The 25,057-nt window shown below is 38.6% G+C and overlaps 1 protein-coding gene across 3 annotated transcripts in view; it reads left to right on the top strand.

The window, feature by feature from the left end:
• Positions 1-25,057, top strand: part of SCAF4 (SR-related CTD associated factor 4) — a 74,023-nt gene that overhangs the window by 37,160 nt on the left and 11,806 nt on the right. For 2 of the 3 annotated variants that reach the window (XM_081951288.1, XM_081951287.1), the window contains exons 11-19: positions 823-902; positions 5,578-5,768; positions 7,866-7,966; positions 8,583-8,696; positions 9,304-9,460; positions 19,265-19,428; positions 23,243-23,405; positions 23,545-23,640; positions 23,721-23,909. In XM_081951288.1, coding sequence (XP_081807414.1) covers positions 823-902; positions 5,578-5,768; positions 7,866-7,966; positions 8,583-8,696; positions 9,304-9,460; positions 19,265-19,428; positions 23,243-23,405; positions 23,545-23,640; positions 23,721-23,909 — 1,255 coding nt within the window. The remainder of the gene's footprint in view (positions 1-822; positions 903-5,577; positions 5,769-7,865; positions 7,967-8,582; positions 8,697-9,303; positions 9,461-19,264; positions 19,429-23,242; positions 23,406-23,544; positions 23,641-23,720; positions 23,910-25,057) is intronic. The other variant, XM_081951289.1, reaches the window with a different exon arrangement.

Here is a 25,057-nt window from a genome sequence, read left to right as displayed (position 1 = left end):
TTGTTACAAAGATCAAATAACTTAGAAATAAAATTATAATTATTTCAGGTATAATTACACAAATGTGTTCAAATTATACTGTATAAGGATCATCGATGTTAAGCTTATATTTTATTCAGGTATTAGAGTATTTATGAGAAAATATTTGATAACTTTTTACTAATTTTTATTTGCTATTCATAATCCTATGCATTTTTACTAAGAAATAAATTCCAAGGAGCTCAATGGAATTTACTCCGCATGTATTAATTCTATTACTCACATCTGCATTTAAAAGACAAATGCCACTCTTTTGAAGACAGCAAAGTCCACATTTTGGACTGCTGGTTTGAAAAGAGGTAGGTCGAAGAGGCCATCTATATCAAAATCAAACAGCTCTCTCTCAATAGAGGGGGAGGAATACGACATCCCCTATCTCCAATCTACAATGCAGTCCTTTAAAAAGTTCCAAGAAGACTCCACATCCATTTGAACCACTCAGGTGATCCTGAAAACATCTCCAGGTGACCTCAGCAACTCTCTTAAAGAATACAAATGGCCAGCTGTCTGCAGGGAATAGAAATCCTTCCATTCCCCCCCTCCCCATCCAGTCAGATACATACATACATTCTACTACAATTTTAATGTAAATCATATGTAGCTTTGTGACTCTGTAACATGATTATAGTTCAGGTTTGTTGTACGTGTGTGTGTGTGTGTGTGTATTCAACATAATTAGAGGAACAGAGATGAAAACTTCTGTAATTCAGTAATTCTAGTTTCAAAGTTGATGCTGATTAGAAAAGAGTACCACTGATTATAAATCCTTGCTGATTGTTTAAGGAACTGGAAGTGGATCAACATCCAACTCAGGAAGGAAAAAGACACGAGAACAGAAAGTCGAGATCTAGATCGGCATCAAGGTAGGAGTGCTTTATAATTAATAATTTCTTAAATAAGTGAATGGACATAACTGATATACTGTAGAAGGCTAGGTTTTAGTTTTTATAATCCAGGTTTAAATGGAAGGGAGAATAATTTTTAAATAATTTGTAAAAACGGTTGTGGAAAGTAATACGAATGACGCAAATGCACAGGACAACATTAAGCATATAAAACAATAAAGTGTATGACCCCAGCAATAAAAAGGCATAGAAGATCTTACGGGAAGTAACCCCTAAAAATTTCATTTTATTGCTTGAAAGTCATCAGCTTCCATAAGTGTATTAGGACAGGGCATTCAAATTACTTACTTTAAAAGTTACATAAATAAGTAGGATCAATTTCATAAAGTTTCTTCAGCTAAAAAGACTTATTTGCTTCACAATAATTTATCCAAAACTTTAGAGCCTCAAGAAGCAGAAATGATACCTGGATCACATATAACAAATAATAGGAGCTTAAGATAAATATCTTAACATCTACATAAAGCTGTTGGGAGACAACATCAGCGGTTTGCGTTACAATATCATCAGTTCATGCCCAAGGCAGCTTGGGCAGTGTGAAATTTGAATGGTCTGAGTGAAAAAAAATAGGATGAGGCTGAATTAAAGAAAATGGAGAATGATTGTTGATCCAAAAGCCATCTGAGTCCATAGCAATCTCACTTGTAATTCTTGATGTATTTGTGATCTCACAGAAATAACTGATATTGTGCCTATAGATTTTTTTGGTTCCTATCTTTTTCTACTTGGTTAAAATGTATCTACATTTAGCAGGAGATCCTAATTCTTTAATATTCCAAATTACAAAGGGCATTGCCATTGATGTTATTAATATAGAAAACCATGAGTAACAAAAAAAGTGCATGTTATATTCATCCATACCATACATAGATTGTTTCCAAAAGTGACGGGGTAAAAATACATGTATCTTTATTTAATGACCACAATTGTGATAAAATTGTTGTTGTTGAATGAATTGGTAAGGAATCATGTGACAGTTTCACATAATGATAAAGATCCTAGCACTCCTGGTTGCAGTCATTAAATGAGTTCATACATTGTTAACAGAGGTGGGTTCCTACTGGTTCGGCCGAATCGGTAGTGGTTTGGTGGCCTGGGTTTCTGGAACTGGCAACGAACCAGGCCTGCCATGCCCAGAACTGGTTCTCCGGGCGTCATCGTAGGTGCCACAATCTTGTTTTTCAGTTCTGCACATGCGCAGAACAATCTAAATAGCACTGCACATGTGCACACAGCGCGCACAAAGCATGCACACATGAGTGAACCGGCAGTACCGTGTTTCCCTGAAAATAAGACAGGGTCTTATTTTATTTTGACCTATGAAATATGGCCTTGGTCTTGTTATCGGGGGTGGGGTGGGGTGTCTTATTATTTTGGTGATGCAGGAGGCAGCAAGCATGGGACTGCATGTCCTGTTGCCCCCATCGCTCCCCTCAGTGTTATTTGCGTCGGCCGAGTGGCTGGCTGGCACTTCTCTGACGTGTCCTGTCACCATCCTGCATCGGGTTGGGCTTTCTTTGTGAGGGGGACAATCTGAGGAGTGAGAGATTTAGGAAGCCTGGGTTGGCGTGGGGTAGTTTCTCCAGTGAAGCGTCTGATTCATCCCCAGGGGTGAGCGTTTTGCCTCCTCTCTGCCCTGGCTTGGAAGCTGCAGAGGAAGCCTGCCATGCCCGGCGAGGGGGGGGGGGAGAAGAGACGACAAGAGAACCCACGTCTCGCTCCACGCCTCTCACTTCTCCCCCATCCCACCTGCCACCCCTCTCGCTAAAGAGACGGTGGGGAAGGGAAGCAGCCTGGATTCTGTTAGCATTGGGGCAGGGTGGGAGGAGTTGGACTGTGAGACATGCATCCTACCCAAGACTTGCAGCTCCATCGTGTTTCTCGCTGTTTTGTCCAGGGAAGCACCCTGTAAAAAAAATCTCGCGAGTTCGACTTCCCTGGACAAAACAGTGAGGAACACAACGGAGCTGCAAGTCTTGGGTAGGGCCCATGTCTTGCAGCCCAACTCCTCCCATCCCACCCCAATGCTAACAGAATCCAGGCTGCTTCCCTTCCCTACCGTCTCTTTAGCGAGATGGGTGGCAGGTGGGATGGGGGAGAAGTGAGAGGTGTGGAGCGAGACGTGGCTCCTCTTGCTGTCACTTCTCTCCCCCACGGGGCATGGCAGGCTTCCTCTGCAGCTTCCAAGCCAGGGCAGAGAGATGACGAAGGGTGAAACGTTCACCCCTGGGGATGAATCAGATGCTTCCCTGGAGAAACGGACCCACGCCAGCCCAGGCTTCCTAAATCTCTTGCTCCCCAGATCGTCCGCCTTGCAAAGAAAGCCCAATCCGACACAAACGCCGCCTCCAGCCACCTCTTCATCCTGGTGAAACTACGTTTTGAAAGGATGATCTGCAGGGGGGCGGGATTTCCTGCACATTGGCAGCGGCGTCTCCTCACAGGGCTTCTCCCCATGTCCCAGGTGCGAAGCAACATCCCGTAAAGGAAGGCATGGAAATCCATACAGCTGGGGATGTTGGAAGAAGCCTTGTGAGAAGACGCCACTGCTGATGTGGAGGAAATCTGCCCCCCTCCACCTTCACATAGTCTTGTGGGCTGGCCGGAGAGGTCTTCAATGAACTTCGCTCTGTCTGTGTCTCTGCAGGCAGCAGTGTTGGCAGCATCTCCTTGCAGGGCTCATTCTTCCTTCTCTCTGGCTGATTCTCAAATATTTTCAAGCAAAACACTGCCAAGAGAGGGAAGTATCTCTTCCCCCTCCCTTGCCAAACTTTGCGTGTAGGCGTAACGTTTCACAAAGCTCCTTAATCCGCGGCTGCTGGCTCCCTCGCTTTTGTGTTTTTTATACACATACCGACATACCCACCCTTCCTGGGAATGCCATTTCCTACTCCCAAGATTCCGTTTCCAAGGAAAGAAAAGCGCTGGGGCCGCACTGGACATTCCCCCCTGCCCTGACTCCTGTCAGCCTCAACTTTGCTCCTGAAACCGTGCGAGCCACTTCTCTGCTTGAGCTCAGCCGAAGGGGGGGGGGGGGCTGAGAGCAAGGGCGAGATGAAGCTGATTGCTTCCCCTTTACCTCCTCTCCCAAAAGCAGTCTCGGGCGCAGCCACTTTTGCAGCAGGAGACTCAAGCAGGCCTTCCGAAGGGTACTGTAGCAGCAGCTATCCACAATTTTTTTACTCTTATTTTGTCCCGATCCACGTGGCTCACTGGGCCATGTGGGTCGGGACGAAATAATGATAAAAAGGAATTGTGGATAACTGCTGCTATAGTACCCTTTGGAAGGCCGGTGCAAGACAGGTGTGGTGCATCACTTGGCCTCCTGCTGCTTTTGTGGCCGTAATCGGTGGCAAAAGCAGCCACACTTGCTGGAGGCCACGGCCTGAGCAGCACCCACAAATCAGCTGTTTTTTGAATGGCAGCCGGATCGGCTCAACTGATCTGATTAAGGAGCCGAGAAGCGCTGAGGTGACCGGGGAAGGGAAGGGCTTCCTCCTGTACTTGCCACGGCACCCTTTTACTAGGGCTTATTTTCGGGGAGAGGGCGTATATTTACACCCACCTCAAAAACTAGGGCTGGGCTTATTAGCAGGACATGTCGTATTTTCGTGGAAACATGGTAGTGCCTGCTGGAACCCACCTCTGGTTGTTAAGCAAATGCACAGAAGTAAAATCCTTCTGTGCCTGTGAGCATCTTGCAGCTCTAGGCACAGAGAGAGACAAGAGGAGGGTTTAGCCCTGTGCTTGGTTGGATTTCGGCTTCTGAAATCCTTCATTAGAAAGCTCTTTTAGGAAGCCCCCAGAGATGAAAGAGTCTTCTTGGCAGGCTGCAGCAGCTTCCAACTTTCCCTGCCAGCTTTCCCTTTGACTGTCTGGGGAAGCAGTCAAAGAAGATTGCAGAGGATGAGCACATGATTGTGGGGTGCTTGACAATCAGTTGTAATTGGGAACGAGTTGCCAAGTTCTCAGATTGCAATAATATGCCTGTGGATGTGTTGCACCCTTGCCTTTAACAATAGTTAAGCGAGGACTACCAATAGTAACATAAAAATAAAATTGCTAAATCCCTAATCAGCAGTTGTTGAGCATTATATACTTTCTCTGCTACCCCTTACACACATTAATAAATGAATCATGGTGATTATTAATATTCTTACTGTATATGAACAATACAGAAGAAAAAAGGAAATGTAATGAGAGATTTATTCTTTAATAAATGTCTCTTAAAGAAGAGAGGGAAAGACTAAAGTGAGGAAAGGATAAAAAACAAAAAACAAAGATAGCTGTTAAAGAGTTTCCAATTTATACACTTCATTATTTGATAATTTCAGCTGTCTTGAAGTCTGATGGAGAATTATCAGTACTCTTGAACTGTAATTTTGAGTTATTTGTCCAATATTTTTTTGCATTGTTGGATATCCTTAACAGAACTGGGGGAAAACATGAGATTTTTTTTAAATTCTCCAATTCATCTATATATGTAGAATGGCCCATTTTTGAAATGTCATTTCCTTTTGGCATACTTAAAGCAAACTCACAGTGAATGACTGAGATCAGCTGTACAAAAAGAAAAGATAGGAATGAACCATCTCAGTATCTAGATTATTGCATGCATTTCTTTTTATACTAGATCACCCAAGAGAAGAAGATCACGATCTGGTTCTCGAACTCGAAGATCACGGCATCGTCGTTCTCGTTCTCGATCCCGGGACAAGCGCCGTCATTCTCCTAGGTCACGGTCCCAGGAAAGACGTGAGAGGGAGAGAGAGAGAGAACGCAGAGTAAAAGGACTTCCTCCAATCAAACCAGAAACAGTTAGTGGTGAGTACTTTTTTAAAATAATTTTTTATTAAGGATTTTGAGTACAATAGAAAAAGCAAATACAAACTAAACTTGGGGAGTGAGGGGGGCGCAAAGAAAGAAAAAGAACAGAAAAAAAGGTACTTGAAGAAGTGACTTCCAATCTTTATCATGAGAGTATAAACAAACTTAGTAACTTTTAACCCGCTATAAGGTTACAAATAAATATCTCTTCTTCCCATAACTTGTCCCTTATCTACATGCAAATCCATAAATTGTCAACTTTTGAGTCCCATAGATCTGTCTATAAAGATTTAACAGAGCTTTATAGAAAAACACCTTATCTTTGGTCAAACAAATCAATTTTATATTTCTCCCTTTTTACTTCTAACAATCTTTTAATTTCTTCAGATGTTGTTGAAGGATTTAATCTCTCTTCAACTTTTCTGTCTCCCATACCAAAGGCTTCTTCAAGGCTTTAGCATCCTCTTCTGTAAATCGCATTAAAAATAATTATTGAGATCATTCTCTTGGTTTGTATTTCTATGTTGATATTGAATGCTTTATGTAACTTTTGTATATTCACTAGAAAGTGCTACTCCTGGCCATTCTTTTGGCCTGTCACTTATGTTTCCACTTTAGCTGCCTTCTCTATATTGTGACCTACAATTTTTTTAAAAAAAATTATCCAGTATTTCTGGTTCTAATATTTCTACATCAGGCAGATTTGTCTGACATCTCATTTAGTATTTAATATGTTTTGGATGTAGCCTGCCTATAGAAGCAGACATCATTACTAACATTGTAGCTGGTAATTTCTGACTCCATTCTTCAAAAATTTCCTGAAGTATTTTAAGTGTAACAAGGTTTTGTGTGATTTTATAAATTCCAACACTAACTAAAAACAAAATGCAAGTTTTCACTCTCTTCACATCCTTTTCTGCACAAAATCTTAGTCTCAACTCTATGTTATCACTTAGGATAGACAGAATAATTGTTTTCCTATGAATAGCTATATAATTATTCCCAAAGTCTTACAGTACAAGTCTGAATACTTCATATTTATCTGAATCATTAATTTGTTTATAACTTTCTTGAATCAAAAGCTTATTACCCTTTTGCCACTTATTTCTAACTCATTAAATTCTTATGCTTATTGTTATTTTTTTGTTTTGTTTTGAATAAACTTAAATTCAACAGATTGCTTTTTAGATTTGTTCTGAGGACATTTGATAGCTTTAAAGTAGCAAAGAAATAATTTCTGAAATTGAAAGTGAGGTTAGTGAACCTAATGTCCTTCAAAAGGTTCTGCCAGAGCTGCAAGTATAATGGCTGTTCCATTTATCTCCTGGTGCTCAACCCCATGGGACATTGTTCTCCTGTGGTCCCTTTCTCCTGTGGTCCCCTCATGAGCTGTCCCTAGCACAGGTGGATAGAGATATTCCTCAACATACAAACATTCATTCAGCTCCATTTGAAATGTTGATGTGCAGAGGTCCTGAAGTCACATGATCAAAATTTGGGCACTTGGCAGACTGCCTGCACTTTACATCCACAGGGGCGCTTCAGTTCCCTCTGCTTCTCCATCTCCCGTCCCTCCCCACTCTGCTTTTTTGGCTGACCTTCACCCACCCCCAGAATTACGCAGCTTACCCAGCTGCCTTCTGTCCCAATTCCCTGCACCAACATTTTGCCTTTTGCACTCAGCCACCATGCTCAAAGTAAAAGTGCCTTGCACTCCTTAATGGACTTTTGCTGACCAGGCCTGAAACAATAAGGCTTTAAGAATTTGTTTATAGATAAGAGATGGACATGGGAAGAATAGATTATTTTTTGTATTTAAAAAAAAAGGTTAAGAAGGATAAGCTATTAAAATTATTTATAATTATGGTACTGAAGAGAGAAGTCATTTCATTTTTTCTTTACTTTTATGTTATTCTTTCTGATTCTGTTTCTATTTATTTTTTTCTTTATTTTTCTTTGTATTTTTATCTAATTATAACTTTTAACAAAATTGCTATAACAGTTTTATGATCTAGATTTTAGTAAAGATTTTTATACATTTGAAATAATGTTCATTTTAATATTTAAGTCCATTCAACTATATTTCTCTATTAGTTTGCAGTACAACTCTTTGGGTAGGACAACTAGACAAACGAACAACACAGCAGGATGTTGGAGGTCTCCTGGAAGAGTTTGGTTTAATTGAATCTATAAATGTGAGTTTCAGTCTCATAACAACAATAACAACAACAATAATTTTTGAATGTTCAGTTGGCTGAGTTTCATGTTTAATGAATAAAGTATATATAATAATAGCAATAAAAAGCAAGTTAACAGTTCATTTGAAACTTTAGATTTTTCTGTGACATATGACTATTATTAGTACATTAATAAAAACAAATATATGAAAAATAAGTAACATTCAGTTTTAATAGTTTCTAGAATATAATTTCCTTGACTTTTGTCTTTAGTTATAGTTTAATTTAGTTAGTTAGTTATTATTCGGTGGCTTTGAGTCAATATAGATTCCTGGCAACTACCTGGATAAGTTTCTACAATTTTCTTGGCAAAATTTTCAAAGTGGCTTGCCATTGCCTTTTTCCTAGGACTTACAGAAAATGGCTGGCCCAAGGTCATGAAGTTGGCTTCATGCCTAAGGAAGGACTAGAACTCATGGTCATTTGATTTTTAGCCTGCTGTCTTAACCACTACAGCAAACCAAACTGGCCCCATTATTAATAATATTATTAGGTACACTTTAAAATCACAATACATTTTAAATAACATATATTAGTCTTGTAAAATATATTAATATTTCTTTGTTGAAAATAGATGATCCCCCCAAGAGGATGTGCTTATATTGTAATGGTACAGAGACAAGATGCAAACCGTGCCCTGCAGAAACTGAGTCGTGGTAACTTTAAAGTCAATCAGAAATCTATAAAGGTATTATGTTTACATTTTTCCTACTAAAAAGAATATTTTGATTGATTGATTTTTGAACAATAATTCAGTGCCTATAAGATTATAACATAGGTGAATATCATCTATAAGTGTTGAGATAAATTAACATAGTTGTGTTTCTTCATATTTATATTGCTGTAGGATTGAAGAATAGGAAAATATGCCCTAGTTATCTGTAGTTTAATGTCGGTTGTTGGGCTGATTCAACTGCTTTAGCTTTTCAGATTGTGTACGACAACCACTTCAAACAATTTGATTGGCACTTGATAATTTTAAAACAATATGTGGCAGTTATTCCTATTTCACTTCTTTCTCCCCCTTTAGTTTGACGACAAGAGCCACAACTATAGATTTTTTTTTAACATATTACTATAAATCACTAAAAAAAAATGAAAATGGTGGAATCAGCTGAACCACTATAATCAGCAAGGGATATGAAATAAATATATGTGATTTCTGCATAGTTTTAATTGTGATTGAACCAGTTCATTACCTACCTGGTTTTATGATTATGTTGAACAGAATGAATATAATTTATTATCTTAATAGTAAAACTTGTTGTCTGACAAGTGTGCTCTTTTTCCTTCAGATTGCTTGGGCTTTAAATAAAGGAATTAAGCCAGATTATAAGCAGTATTGGGATGTCGAATTAGGTGTTACCTACATACCATGGGGTAAAGTTAAACCTGAAGATTTGGAAAGTTTTTGTGAAGGAGGAATGCTAGACAATGATACACTTAGTCCTGGTAAGAAAATACATTTATATTTAAATATAACTTCTATAAAAATAGAAGTTTTAATTAAAATCTTTGTATACATAAAATATTTTAATCAATTAAAAACACAATTTTAGCTGTTCAGGGATTAAATTAGATGTTACATACAAAAAGTAATTTTAACGAAAAAATGAAATTTTGAGTAAAACCACTTAGCATGGATATGAGACTTGGAAGTAGTTATGTGATTCTAAATATCTGAAATACTTTAAGAGAAGAAAATACAGTTCGCTATTGTTCACAGTCTTAAGTTTGCACTTTAAGGATTTTGATATATTAGAATAGGTTGAGAAAAAGCACAATAGAGATAATTGGGAATTAGAAGTTAAGTCTTATGAAAAGATGTGGAAGAAGGGATAATGTAGGTCTTTTCAATACTTCAGGGAAGAAGTCAAAACCTGTTCATGTTATGATGCCAGTGACTAAGTGATAGATTCAAACTACAAGAAAGAAGCGTCTGACTGAATGTTAGGAAAAAAACATTTCTATTAGAAAGAGCAGAGTGGAAGTTGAATGAATTACTAAGGGGAGAGAAAAGTTTCTTTTCATTAGGTATATTCAGATAAGAGAGTTAACCATGTGCCAGGGATGCGGGAGTTCTATAAGTAAACAGAGAATTAGACTTGACAGTTTAAATAACCCTTTCAACTGCATGATTCTATGAGATTGGGATACATAGCAATACTGCTTTCCTTGGTTATAGATGTCTAAGCTGATGAAAATAAATACAGACCAAGTCAAAGCATAACAGTATTATAATATGAAAGAGGCTTGGTTATAATGAGTTTTGAAAAATCATTTTCAATTAAAATGCAATCAAGCTGAAATATAATTTGTAAAACCTTAATATATTTATTTGTATTGAAATATCAAATTTATAAACTGCCCACCTCACTCACAGAGTGACTCTGGACCCAGTTATAAAGCTTAAACATTAATTAATATGGAAATTATACAGTCAAATGGTAACACCATTCTGTAAATAATGCAAAAGGCTTGGTTACAAGTGTGGCCTCTTGATGCCTTTTTTTTTTAAACGAAAGAGAGTTGGTTTGCTCCCAAGACAACTTGTTATTTACCTTGAAAACAACATTAGTTGTCCATTAGGCCAACTAAAGGAATGGAAAGCAGGGATATTTTAAAAGAATTTCGTTTTAAGTTTTCAAATAGCTGGAACAGGTTCTTCAGGAAGTCAGGCCAGAAAGTGTAAAATTACCTTCTTAAATTGTGCCTGCTAAAATAGCAGCCAAAAAAGTTGCAAGTGAAAAGTAGTTTCAATATTGTACCCAATTGACTACGTTTTTCACCAAGTGAAATTTCTCTTTGTATAGCTAAATTATGCACAATTTGTGATGTATCCAAGGCATGGATTTGGCCCATTAGAAACGGTTGTACCCAGTATAGAGCATAGTTTTGTAAACGAATTCACTATAATTGAATATTTCAAGATATAGTTGATGACCAAGAAACAGTCCCAAATTACACAGCAATACAAAATGAATAGAATAGAATAATAGAGAGGCTGGAAGGACCTTGGAGGTCTTCTAGTCCAGCCCCCTGCTCAAGCAGGAGACCTATACCAGTGATGGCTAACCTTCTTTGGCTCCCATGCCAAAAGTGGGAGGAGCGCAGGAGGGGCGTGTGGAGGCGTGCCGCACCCATAATGCTATGTGTGCGACCAGCACATATACACACACTGCTTTTGGCATGGGTTTTTTGCCCTCCCCAGGCTCCAGAGTCTTTCTAGGAGCCTGGGGAGGGCAAAAACAGTCTCCGTCCCCGGCCCTCCGGAGGGCAAAAAACAAACCTATGGGGAACCTGGAAGTTCGGGAATGGTGACTTCTGGTTTGTCCATAGGTCCAATTTTCGACCTCAGGAGGCTTCCCTGAAGGCTCCAGAGGGCGAAAATTGGACCTACGGACAAACTGGAAGTCACCTGGTTTACTCGTAGGGCCATAGGCCAGGTTGCTCGTAGGGCCGGATTTGCTCATAGGGCGAAAAGCGGACCTACGGGGAACCCGGAAGTTCAGGAATGGTTATGTCTGGTTTGTCCGTAGGGGCGATTTTCGACCTCCGGTGCCTTCTGGAGGCTTCGGAGGGCGAAAAATAGCCTCAAAAGAAGGCCATAGTCAGGTTGCTTCTCTCTTTGATTAGTTTCCAACCATTGTTTCTTGTTCTGTCCTCTGGTGCTTTGGAGAATAATTTGACCCCCTCTTTGTGGCAACCCCTCAAACAATGATAAAACAATTCTCCTTAAATTTTATACCTGTTTTAGGACTGTGTCTATTCTGAATGCTGAATACTGAGTTCTGGAGGACAATACAAATTCAGATAATAATAATCAGGATCTAAATAGAATGCATAAAGCTAAAATTTACAATATATCTAGAAAAATAGATAACATTCATTTAAGATAACCATATTATTATAAACCAAATTTAATATATTGAGTACATTTTATGTGTGGGTCTGTGTATTTCAAATTCTTCAATATTTACATATAATTTTAGTTCATAGTAGTGAAGTATAACTTTTTTGTTTTGCCAAATTGACATGTTAATGTGACTTTGAAAAACTACTGACATATATACATACAGTTGCATTAGCAAGAAACAAATAGGAAGGAAAATCAAAGTGCCTAAATAAAATAGTAAAGTATGCCTTATTGAAGTGCTCTGATGATGTCCTTATGGCTGTCTAGGCTTTGGATTCAATTTGGAAGACATTTGGATGATCCAGGAATGTGAATACTGCACCTGCCTGCAACTCATTAAAGTAGCGGCATGTGTTTCCAATAATTTATAGCTGCAGCATAGATTCACCATAGTATATTCAATCCTAGAAACACTTACAGTTGCTTAATGAGTTTCTAATTAGTGCTGTGTTCATACTTCATGCAGCACCACTTTAAATAATATCTGCAAAATTCAGAGCTCTAGTTCATATATTTAAAAAAAAAAATGAAGCTACCTTGTCAGGGGAAAAAACACCCTGTTGGAGATCGATGGACCGTGGCTGATTCCCTTCCGCATATCTTTTGAGATATTTAGAAAAATAAGTCTTTAAGAAAATATTCTAATTAATAAACAAACTTTAATAATAAAATAAAGTAAATGAAACAGAAAATAACTAATTGGTTACATTTTGATAATGAAAGCTACGTTTGCCAAAGTTGGCTGCCGAACAAAGAAGAGAGGAATTTTGGAATGTGTAACGCGTGCGCAATAAATCACTTTCAGATAAGAACCCTTTTTTGTTTTATGACCTGCGCAATAAAGCTTTCTTAGTTTAACTCTTGAGTGTCAGTTTAGGCAGTTCAGGCCTAGCAAACTTTTTAACATCGTGACACCCCTTCTTTTGCTAGTCTGGGCTGACGTCATCAAATCATCAATTAAGGCACATCTTCTTTCGCAGATACTCGTGTTGATTTGCGGCGAGTGGTTTGTTAAGCATGTCTGCAATCTGATCATGTGTAGAAACATATTTCAATTTAACAAAACCTTGCTTAACTAATTGCTTTGTGTTTTGATAACGAATGTCAATGTGTCTGGACCTAGAACCTGTAAAATGTGACTCAGAAATATAGACAACAGATACATTATCTTCCATCACGGTGATTGGTCGAATCGGACGTGTCCAGATATCTGTGATCAAAGCATCAAACCACGTTAGAGAATTACAAGCATCTGAAACACAAGCATATTCAGCTTCAGTAGATGAACATGAAACAAAACTCTGTTTTCTCACTTGCCAGTAAACAGGACAACCATTTAGGAACATCATGTAACCAGAAGTGCTTTTGCGTGACTTCTTGTCGCTCGCCCAGTCGGCGTCGGCAAAACAAATCAGCTTTGGTTGATCAGTGTGTGTTGGTTCTAGCAATAACTTCATGTGTTTAGTGTGTTTTAGGTATTTCAACAACTTCTTAATGCATGACCAATGAAATTGTGTTGCCTTACCTACGTGTCGTGATAAAAGATTAACACTAAGTGCGATGTCAGGTCTGGTCCAACTACTAATGTATAATAGTGAACCAATGACTGAACGATAAAGTGTTTGATCCTCGAACTCAGGACTTGGTTCATGTGTTAAGTTGTGAAAATCTGTTTGTATGGGTGTCTTTGTTGTGCTAGCATCTTTCATGTTGCAATGATGTAGAATGTGGTCAATTTTCTCCTCTTGTGAAAGACTAAACCCCTTCTGTGTCTTTTCAATTTGAACACCTAAATAAGTGCTAATGTGTCCTAAAGATTTTAGTGTGAAGTATCTCTGCAAACTTTTAGCAAAAATCTCACTCATTTTCTTATTTGGACCAATATAAACAATATCATCAACATAAACAAGAATTATCTCATATGCATTGTTAGATCTTTTTGTGAACACGCATTCATCAGTTTCGGACTTAATAAAGCCCATTGAATTTAGTTTGTCAGTAAGACATAAATACCACATTAAACCTGACTGTTTCAGACCATAAAGACTTTTGTTCAGGAACCAGGTATCCCCTTCTTGCTTTCGGAATCCTGGAGGGCTTCTCACGTAGATCTCTTCATCTAGGTCTGCATGTAGATAAGCTGTGTCCACATCAAATTGAAAAACTTCTAAACCAAGAATAGTTGCAGTGGTTAAAGCAATTTTTACACTTTCAGTTCTGACTGTTGGTGAATAAGTGTTTGTGTAGTCCTCAGGATAACGTTGAGCGAAACCCTGAGCTACCAGTCTGGCTTTGTATAAAGACTCACCATTCGGTTTCTTCTTGATTCTGTAGACCCATCGGGTGCCAATGACTTTCTTGTTTGCTGGAGGTTTTGCAGGTGTGAATACATTAAGTTTCTTCAAACTGTCCATTTCATCCTGCATTGCATCATACCATTTGTCTTGTTCTGAATCAGGAAGCTGTTTGATTTGTGTGAATGTCTCTGGAGGAAGAGTAACGTTGCAAATCAAAGGTAATGGTGACTTTGTCAGTTGCCATGAATAACGTTGTGGAGGGATTCCTTTTGTGGCCCTCTTGGAGCGTCTAGGAACATCAGTCCAGTCTTCTTCTTCTTCTTCATCATCATCCTCGTCCTCACGTTCGTCGCTAGCATCAGCATCCGCGGGTTGCAAAGACGGAACATCAGGTTGTGAAGAACTGGTAGAAGGAATATCTGCCTGCGAATTGTCATCAGGCTGCGTGGCATCTGGAACACCATCTCTAGGAAAATAAACTTCAGGATCATTGGAATGAATCCTGGACCAGTCAATGTCTTCCTCAAAATTAGCAGATTGTGAAATGACAATCACATGTTTAGTATCAATGAATTTGTACCATTTTGAATTATCATCAATACCCATAAATCTTAGTCTCTTTGGTCCTTGAGTTATAGGAGTGTTCACCATAGCATATGAACCAAAAATATGGAGGTTCTTGAGATTAGGCTTGTAGCCATACAGCATGTAGAAAGGAGTTTGATTGATTACACTGCTCCAAGTACGGTTGACAATGTAATTTGCATATTTGATTGCTTCACCCCAGTATGCGTTACTGAGATTGGCATCTTCTAGAAGACAACGCATCATGGTTTGTAGAACCCCTTGTCTTCTTTCTACAACTCCGTTATGAGCCGGTGTATATGGAGCAGATGTCTGATGAAGAATTCCATTCTTACGCATCCAGTCCTGGAAACGCTGAGACATGAATTCTGCACCACGGTCACTCTGGATTCTGGCGATGCGAACTTGGTATTGTGTAGAAACAAACGCTGCAAAGTCTTTAAAGATCTGAAAGGTCTCAGATTTCTCTCTCATAGGATATACAAATCCATATCTAGAATGATTATCTACAATTGTTAAAAAATACTTTCTGCCACCAAGTGTTGGTGGGAAAGGACCCACTATGTCAGTGTGTACCAAATCAAAAATGCGTGTTGACCGGCGTGTAGCGTGTTTGGGAATTGCAGCCGCCTTGGATTTAGCCTTTTTGCAAACCGCACAATCCAAAAACACCTTACACCCCTTTAGATCCAAACCTTTTGCGAACTCCGGCATCTTTCTAAGAACACGGAAACTGGCATGCCCCAATCTTCTGTGCCACTTGTGAATACACCTGGAATGCAAAGGTTTACCAGTTAGTGAATTCTCAACATTAACAGTTTCATGAGGACCCTCAGGCTTGCTTTGAGCAATCTGTTTCTGTTTTCTTTGTTTGTTGGCTTTAGGAGCCTTTGGCACAGTAACGCTTTCTCTCTCTGGGACAACTCTCTCTGGGTCTGCGTTGTGCCTTTTTGGAGTTTGCATACTTGCCTGTGCTTGCCCTTTAGGCTTTGGCTTTAAGTAATAAACACCACCAATCAGCATGGTTTCAGCAACAATATCACCATCTTTAACTAAGTAACTTGCTTTTTCGAGGTGGTGAACCTGGAACTTTAACTCTCTAGACAAGTGACTTTGACTAAGCAAATTACTGGTTGCTGAAGGTATGTAATAAACATCAGGGATGTGTGTATCGAGTTCTTCAATGTAAACAGTTCCTTTTCCCATAACCTTGCAAGTGTGGTTGGTGAAGGAATACAGTTCTCGATACTCGGGCTCTGGTTCGCCCATCTCTGTGAAAAGTTCCCTTCTGTGGGTAACGTGCACAGCTGCTCCACTATCTAAAGTCCACAAAAGACGTCTGTCGAACTTTGGATCAGGTTGTGGAACGTTGGTTATGGCCAGTGTTGCAAGCGGAGCTTGTGGATCACGCCTTGGACCACGACGACCTTGTCTTCCGCCTCTACCTCTGCCTCTGGAATCTGTTCCTCTGGGCTGGTACGTGGCGGGAGCTGGAACTCGTTGGGGACAATCCCGGGTGTCATGTCCCACACGGTTGCAGGTGTAGCATTTTGGCATCCTTGGAGCGTAGCCTCTTCCTCGGAAGGGACGTCTGGCTGGAGCCTTTGGTGCTGGAGGCCGTTGCAGATGTGGGGTAGCTAACCTGATAGCTTCGTCTTCCACTAAAAGTCTGCAAACGTGGTTAACTGTGCGTTGAGCAATAGGCACGTAGTTAATCTTTGCAACAGCATCTTTCCATTCATAATTCAATGAGTTAATGATGATGCTAATCATTTGGATATCATCGATTACATGGCCATTTTGTCTCAATTCATTTCTCATTCTTTTCAGTTTGGTCAAATGTCCACCAATTCGTTCACCAGGTTTCAACTTCGAACCATGGAACTCAGACATGAGCAAACATGAGGATTCAATTGAAACGGGCCTGTAGCAATCTTCCAAAATAGCCCATATTTCTTGGGCAGTTGCATCAGGTGGAAAGATACCTTGGATCTCAATTTCCATTGACATGAGTAAAGTCGTGATAGCTCTGTTTTCGAGGTTTCTTATTGCAGGTGTCCAGGGTTGACGGGGAGGATCAAAAACCATGGAATATGTGCCTTCTCTTCGAAGCAAGAGCGCAATTTCACTGACCCAGGCTTTATAATTCTCTCCTGACTCCTTTAATTTGGACTCACCAGTCAAGGGGGTGACTGTGAATACCTGCTGAGGAATGATTTGTTGCTCTGGTTGCAAAGCTGGTTGTTGAACCAGGGGATGCTGGGGTTGCATCATTGGCCTTTGCGTGGCAACATCAAATTGGCTTCCTCGAATTTGCCTTTGGCTTTGCCTTTTTCCATCTAGGGAGAATTCCACACCGCCAGGGGGTGTTGAAGACTTAACCTTTGGAGACAAAGTTTTGGCTTCTAAAGGACTCATAGACATATCTCTGAAAATCTGGTCCAATTGCTTAATCTTTTGCTGTAATAATTTTTCTCCGCCAGCAGATGGCAGTGCAGCTTCACTTTTTGGCTGCCTCTCCTTTCTATACGTATGCGGAAGTTCAGTCGACTCAAAGGGACCACGTGACCTCGGTGACGTGTACATGTCTCTTTGTTCTAATTGACCAATGAACTCTGTGGGGTGTGTCTTAGGCTGTTGTTTTGAAGAAGACAAGATGGCGTCCTCAGACTTTTTGGGAGTGGGGGAGCTTCTTCTACTTCGCCTTATCTCTTCAAAACACACTCTCGCCTCCCTAGCATATTTTTCAAACAGTTCTATTTGATCTAGATAGCTTTGCATTTCTTGCTCACCATCTGGGGAGATGTTATAAAATCTGCTTTCTGCGTGGGAGGATATTTTCTGTGCCGGCAGTTGCCATTCATCAATCGTTTGATAATCTGCGAGGGTCTGGGAATGGAGTGGCTCTGGCAGAGTGGGAAGTTTTGGCTTGGCCCCCAAAAATTCATAATCTCCTGGAGATATTTTAGAAGGAGGAACCACTGACCTCGTTTCGTGGATGTCGCGTCCTGTAGCTCCTTCTCCCATATTTGGCTCGGCACCTGAAGGAATTTGTTGTTCCTGAAGCACGTTTTGATCTTGCTTCTCTGTGTCCGAGGGAGCCTCCTTGTCAGAGGAAGCTGATCCATCTGTGCTCGCCCCATCTTTCTTTTTCTTTTTTTTCTTTTTCTCCGACATTGCTAATTAGGCTTAGTCGGTTATCTTTAGATAGCATGAAGGGAAAATACAGCCATAAATTGTAACCATCTCAGCTGGTATCATCAAAAACCAAACTCTGCATACCAAGTTGTCAGGGGAAAAAACACCCTGTTGGAGATCGATGGACCGTGGCTGATTCCCTTCCGCATATCTTTTGAGATATTTAGAAAAATAAGTCTTTAAGAAAATATTCTAATTAATAAACAAACTTTAATAATAAAATAAAGTAAATGAAACAGAAAATAACTAATTGGTTACATTTTGATAATGAAAGCTACGTTTGCCAAAGTTGGCTGCCGAACAAAGAAGAGAGGAATTTTGGAATGTGTAACGCGTGCGCAATAAATCACTTTCAGATAAGAACCCTTTTTTGTTTTATGACCTGCGCAATAAAGCTTTCTTAGTTTAACTCTTGAGTGTCAGTTTAGGCAGTTCAGGCCTAGCAAACTTTTTAACATCGTGACATACCTTGACAGCATATGAGCCGCAGTGGCGCAGTGGTTAGAGTGCAGTACTGCAGGCCACTTCTGCTGATCACCAGATGATCACCAGTTTGGCCGATTGAATCTTACCAGGTTCAAGGTTGACTCAGCCTTCCATCCTTCTGAGGTGGGTAAAATGAGGACCCAGATTGTTGGGGGAAATATGCTGACTCTGTAAACCACTTAGAGAGGGCGGTAAAGCATTATGAAGTGGTATATAGGTCTAAGTGCTATTGCTATATACACACACATTTGAGAAGGAAAGTATTTTGAGTTTCTGCTTATTTCATCCATCTGTTGCACAGAAAAACTTGAATATTGTGAAATCGTCTTAAATAGATTTAGGGATATACATACACGTTTTTCCGCTAATGGAAGTGAAATTTGTATTTGTTTCTTCTGTCTATATTTCTGGGTATCATTCATCCAGTTTTATAAATAATCATTTTCATGAAAAAGACTGTGGAAAGTTTTCTGTGCTGGATTACTATAAAAATATTTCTTGACCATAATTCTGAATATATAATGATTAGAAAGCAGTATAAAGGGACTGAGTTGAAGATGCAGTATTTTTAAAAAAGCTACATTTTTTATGAAGAAGATTGCCTTCATCCAAAGAAAAATAAATAAAGACATATGTATGAATTCTGTATACAATGTGTTTAGGCAACCTTGTGTGCACAAGGAATTAAACATATTTAAAGCAATTTAAAGATAAGTTTAAATGAATGAATAATTTGAGATCAAATATTTTTACATTCTTTTTAATCTTTTATAGAATGGAAAGGAATTCCCAAAAAATCAGAAAACCAGTTAGCCCAGAATGGAGGAGCTGGAAGTGGTGATACTGCACATAATGAACAAACGTCACCTGTAGCTAAAGCTTTGCCAATCCAAATGCCTATACCTATGCCTACACCAATAACAGTACCACCACCACAGGCAAGTTCAATGCGCCTCCCCCCCTCCATATTTCAATTTAATACTTGTATAACTTCAAATACTTCCCTTTGATATGTATGTAATATGGGTTCGATTTCTAAAAATTGTATTTGAAATTCTTCGTAATGTTAAGATTTTCAGCTTAAAGGACAGCCAAACATCCTGTAATATTCAGGTCATGATAACTTTATTGTGTAGAAAATTAGCATGAGTGTTAAATTAATAGAAAACAGAAGATATGTTTTTAATTGTGAATGAGAACCTGAAAAATAATATTGAGTGTGTCCTTCCAGTGAAATTACTTTCATTACACAGCATTTTAAAAAAGGGATGCATAAATTGAGGATTTCCCCCATTAAATTGTAGAGAAGATACTAAGTTGAATGGAAAGAATATACAGTATTAACTTACAAAATATAATTTCTGAGGATCTTTCATGAAGAAATTGTGGTGTAGATTTCATCAGAATTAAAGCCTTAGAAGTGTGTTAGATTTTCCAAACTGATGATTCTAGAGCAGGGGTATCAAACTCAAGGCACAGGGGCCGGATCTGCCCATGGGGTTCTTTGATTCGGCCCGTGGGGCTGCCATGGAAATAGCGGTGCCTCTGCCAGGAAAAACTGAGCTTGGGAAGGCCGCCTACGTTTTCGCTGGCAGAGGGTTGCAGGAGGTTGTTGGACCCGAAAGCAGAGCCCGAAAGCCCATTTTCGCTGGTAGAACACTTGGGCCACCACAGACATCCCTGACCTGACATGAGTGACGTTGAGCTGGCCATGCCCACCCTGACCCTCCAACACAACCCTGGTACTTCCCTCAATGAAATCAAGTTTGACATTCCTGCTCTGGAGCATTTTAGCACTTTGCTTAAAAAAATGATATAAGTGAAATAAATCATACTGCAAGCTTTTTTTAAAAAGTATAATCTTTAGGAACAGTAGTGTCAAATAATTTGTACATTATGTAATTACCTTATTTTCCCATCTATAAGATGCCCCTATGTATAGTATGCCCACCCCCTCACTTTCTTACCCAAAATTCAGAAATCAACATTTTAAACATTAAATAGAAGACATTTATTTTAGTAAGACATTCGATTACTGGTACCAATATTTATTTTTTTGTTTTCTGACATTTTTATGAGCTCAGAACACTCCGAAATTACTGCTCCCTATCGCATCTGGACACTGGCTACATGCTCTCCAGAGCATCAGCTGACGTCAGTTACATAAGGCTCATGATTGGATGAAACCTGTTACTGTGTTTCCCCAAAAATAAGACAGGGTCTTATTTTGGGGGGGGGGCGAAATAAGACTTGGCCTTATTTTCGGGAAGGTCTTACTATTTTTGAAGTGCAGGAGGCTCTTTAATTGCAGCCCGCAGATCAGCTGATCCAGAGAGGGCCGGAAATTCAGTTTCTGTTTCTGGCACACTCTAGCCAGCCTTAGCATCACTGCTGCTCTTTTTGTGGCTGCCACTAAGAGAAGGGGCACTGTAGGGTTGCGGGAGCAGCCTTCGCAAAACCATTCCATATAGATTGCAGGTGCATGTGGGGCGTGTGGAACATGTTCCCCCTCCCCCCCTGGACTGACTGCACATGCACTTAAATATGTTAGGGGAGGGCTTATTTTAGCACATGCGCTCAAAAGCCGATTGGGCTTATTATCTGGGGAGGTCTTATTTTTAGGCAAACAGGGTAACTTGTCTCTGCAATCAGAAATTTCGCTTGTGAGGCTAATTTGCAGAGAGAAGGTATCAGCAGTTTTGCAACTGTGGTTCTCTTGGTCCCCCATGTATAAGACACCCCTCCATTTCCAGGTAAATATTTTAAAGAAAAAGTATCATCTTATAAATGGAAAAATACGATAATCATAAACAAAGTTAAGAACTAAAATTACTTTAACAAGAATTTTAAAAATGAATATATTTTTATCAAAAGAATAATTCAAATATTCCTCAACTTATGTAATAGCTTCAAGTGTGTTTACATATGTAGATGAGTGTATATCAGATGCTAAATTCATAGCAGAAGGATATCAAATCATAAGAGGAAAAAAAATACAACTATCATATTTATGTAGTTTTTCTGTTTTATGGAAAACAATGATGATGCAGAGTTTTTTTTTGAAAAATGCAATCACAGTTTAAATTTAAAGTGTTATCCTAGCATATTATCTCTAATGACCATCTCCACTTTTAATTTCTTTATTAAGGTGTTTTATGGTACAGATAGTCCTTGACACATAACCACTGAGCCCAAAATTCCCATTGCTAAGTAAGAGTTAAATGAGTTTTGCTCCATTTTACAACATTTTTTGACATAGTTGTTAAGTGAATCATTGCAGTTGTTAAGTGAATCATACCGCAAATTTGCCTTCCCCCATTGGCTTAACTTATCAGAAGCCGGGTGGGAAGGTTACAAATAGTGATCACATGACCCTGAGACAGTGCAGCTGTCATAAATACAAGCCAGTTGCTAAGTGCCCGAATTTTGATCATGTGACTATGGGAATGATGCAACGGTTGTAAATGTGAAAACTGGTAATCTCTTATTTTCAGTGTCATAACTACAAGCGGCTACTAAACAAATGGTTGTAAGTCAAGGACAGCCTGTAAATGAGTGTATGCAACATACTGTTGAACATCAAGTGAAACATTGCACCCAATTTAAAATACCTCGTAAAGAAATAAGGAAATAGAAAATAAAACTATACAAATATTAAAATCTAATAGTTTTAATCTATTTTTGAATTTGTCTACTTGTGTAACAAACATTGAATGAATAAAATACACATTTACTTTTAACCTTTTAATTGTTTTATAGAGATGATGCAGCATTTAAAATATTTTACTACTTGTAATTACTATTTTTCTCTATCCAATTGCACTAAAAATTTTGAATATGAAGAATTATGCTAATCAGGAATGTATTATTATTGGTTCCATTAAAGTATAAATTATTTCAATTCAACTTAACATATGACAATATCATGAGTGGTAATGTTACATCATTTTATTGATGCTAACAAGAAAGAATTGATGGTAAAAGAGATTAGTTATCACAGACAACTAATGATTATACAACTCAGCAAGCAGACAAACAAAAAATACTAACAATTAAAGATCCTTTCCCATTGTGATATTCTCCAGCAATTCTGGACTTAACAAACAATATACTAGTCTTGCTCATTATGCATAATAAACTTCGTATTGATTATATTTTCAAATTTTATAATGGTAGAAGCATGTATTCCAACATGATGAATCCCAACATGGGAAAAGTTTGATACAAAAGAAAAGTGCAAAGCAGTTCAAAGAAATGTTACAGAATTTCACTGAGAGATAAGAATTATAACCTAAACATTCTTAGTAGCTTTTTGTGCTGGACTCCATAGGTGCACTAATTGCACTGCTCCATCTAAAAAACACATTTTTGGAAAACACCCTAAAACAACATTTCAATCAGCACTTACAAATATGACATTGTATGAACTACTAGGTTGTTTAAATGTACACTGTTAATTAAAGAAATAATATATGTTATGCCAAAGGAAGACACAGATAAATAAGGAACTTCTGAATACTTGCTTTTGTCCCGACTGTTTCGATATGAACTATATCTTGATTTAAAAATAGCCTTTATCGGTGGTTTATTTTATTTGTGATTCAGAATTTAAATTTCTAACTATTAAGAACTTGAGGTGAGGGTTTAATTAAAATGAACTTTACCAATTTTCTGTTTCTGACATCATTGTAAAGTTACCTGTAAGGATAAGAAACTATGCAATTAAATGGAAATCATGTTATCCAATTGCAGGTGCCACCACATCAACCAGGTCCTCCAATGGTTGGTACCCTTCAGCCTCCTACATTTACTCCTCCATTAGGAATTCCACCTCCTGGATATGGTCCTGGAGTTCCTCCACCACCACCACCACCATTTATGCGACCAGGCTTCAATCCAATGCATTTGCCACCAGGTATATTAATAGTTCCTAGAAAGTTTGTAGGCATATCCATTATGAGTTAGGTACTCTAGAAAGTAGGGCTTTCTGTTTATAGATCAGTTGAATGGATGGCTGTTCTAAAAGTGATACTTCATTATTTCTTTCTTCATAGGTTTTCTTCCTCCTGGACCACCACCTCCCATTAATCCATCGGTTTCAGTTCCTCCAGTTTCTGTCCCTCCTTCTGGAGGAGTAAATATCCCAAATTGTAAGTGAGAGTTGTTTGGTGTTAAAGATAATTCCAATAGAAGTTTATGCTATTTAAAATGTTATTAATGTCATTTTTAGCTACTGTGGCCACTATAAATGAAGACACTGCAAAAGACTCTTCTATAGGGAACCCTATTCCAACAGTAGTTTCTGGAGCTAGAGGAAATGGTGAAAATGCAGAAGCCTCCAAAGGATATCCAAATGCTCCGCCACCTGTCACTTCTGCTAGTATATCAGCTTCTGTATCCCAACCAGTCCCACTTCTTGGTAAGTTCAGCTTTCAGGTGTTGGCAGTGCCACATTTCTGTATTCATTCCAGATGGATAACTCCTACAAACCAAAATATAATCCGGGCTGCTGGAATGTTAAGCCTTTAATTTTTGAATTCTGCTTATGAATAAATGAAGAACAATATTCATCCTGAAAAGCTTGAATTGATAAATTGATTTTGATAGAGAATGATATGATATACATTTTAGTAAAATGAACACTTCAAATATTTTGACTCCAACTAAACTAGCAGATTTGGAATTTGATTGTTAACTTACCAGAGTTTTCCCCTCTGAACTTCAATACATTTTCAAATAGAAAAGATGAAAACAGTTCCTCTTTGTATTTCTCAAATACACACACTTCCATATCCCAAATGCTGTCTTTTTAGTCTCTTACCTGAAGAACTTCTCTCTGTCTTTTGGGAGCTTAGTTGATATTTTAGAAAATACTTTAGTTTCTTTCCCTTCAATTTAAATCTCATTGTGAGATGTGGAAATTAGGTTTGTGATTCGCTGCCTGCATTTATTATTTAGCTGTGACAACTCTCAAGCAACCGATGTCTTATATTTTTACTCTTTACTTCTCTGTGCTATTCTAGTGTTCTGCCATTTTTTGTCTAGATTTCATATACTTTCATAATCCAAAAGAAAGAAAAATACCTTAGAAATAATTCCTTTTGATCAAATGTACAAATATTATGAGACATTTATCACACAATACCCATCAGCTGTGTCAAGATTTGTTTTCAGACCACCGATTTATTACTTTCACAATTGTTTCAGAAAACCTACTCTGGAATTATTTACAATTTATTTTTTTTCAACAATTGGCATTCCACAATACATAGTTATTAAAGTTCAGATTGTCCATTAATTCAAAACAAAATATGTTGTGAATAAGTTCTTAATAAGTTTATAGCAGATCTGCACAACAAAAACTTGAGGGCTGCCACCAGCTGCAGTGCTGCTACTACTATGTTGGGCACAGAACAGCTGATCAGCACATCATATATTCCTTTGACATATAATCTTTTGCTTCCAGTGAATTGCATCCAATGTTTCATTCCATTGTTACAATGGAGCATTCAAATGGCTAATACCAGAACCTTTGCATCCAGTCAATTGTTCATGTTCATTCATTCA

This window comes from Natrix helvetica (assembly GCF_964273705.1).
Source record: "Natrix helvetica genome assembly, chromosome: 4".
Lineage (NCBI taxonomy): Eukaryota > Metazoa > Chordata > Lepidosauria > Squamata > Natricidae > Natrix > Natrix helvetica.
The sequence above is the reverse complement of the archived record's forward strand: the minus strand, read 5'-3'. Positions and strand labels throughout refer to the sequence as shown.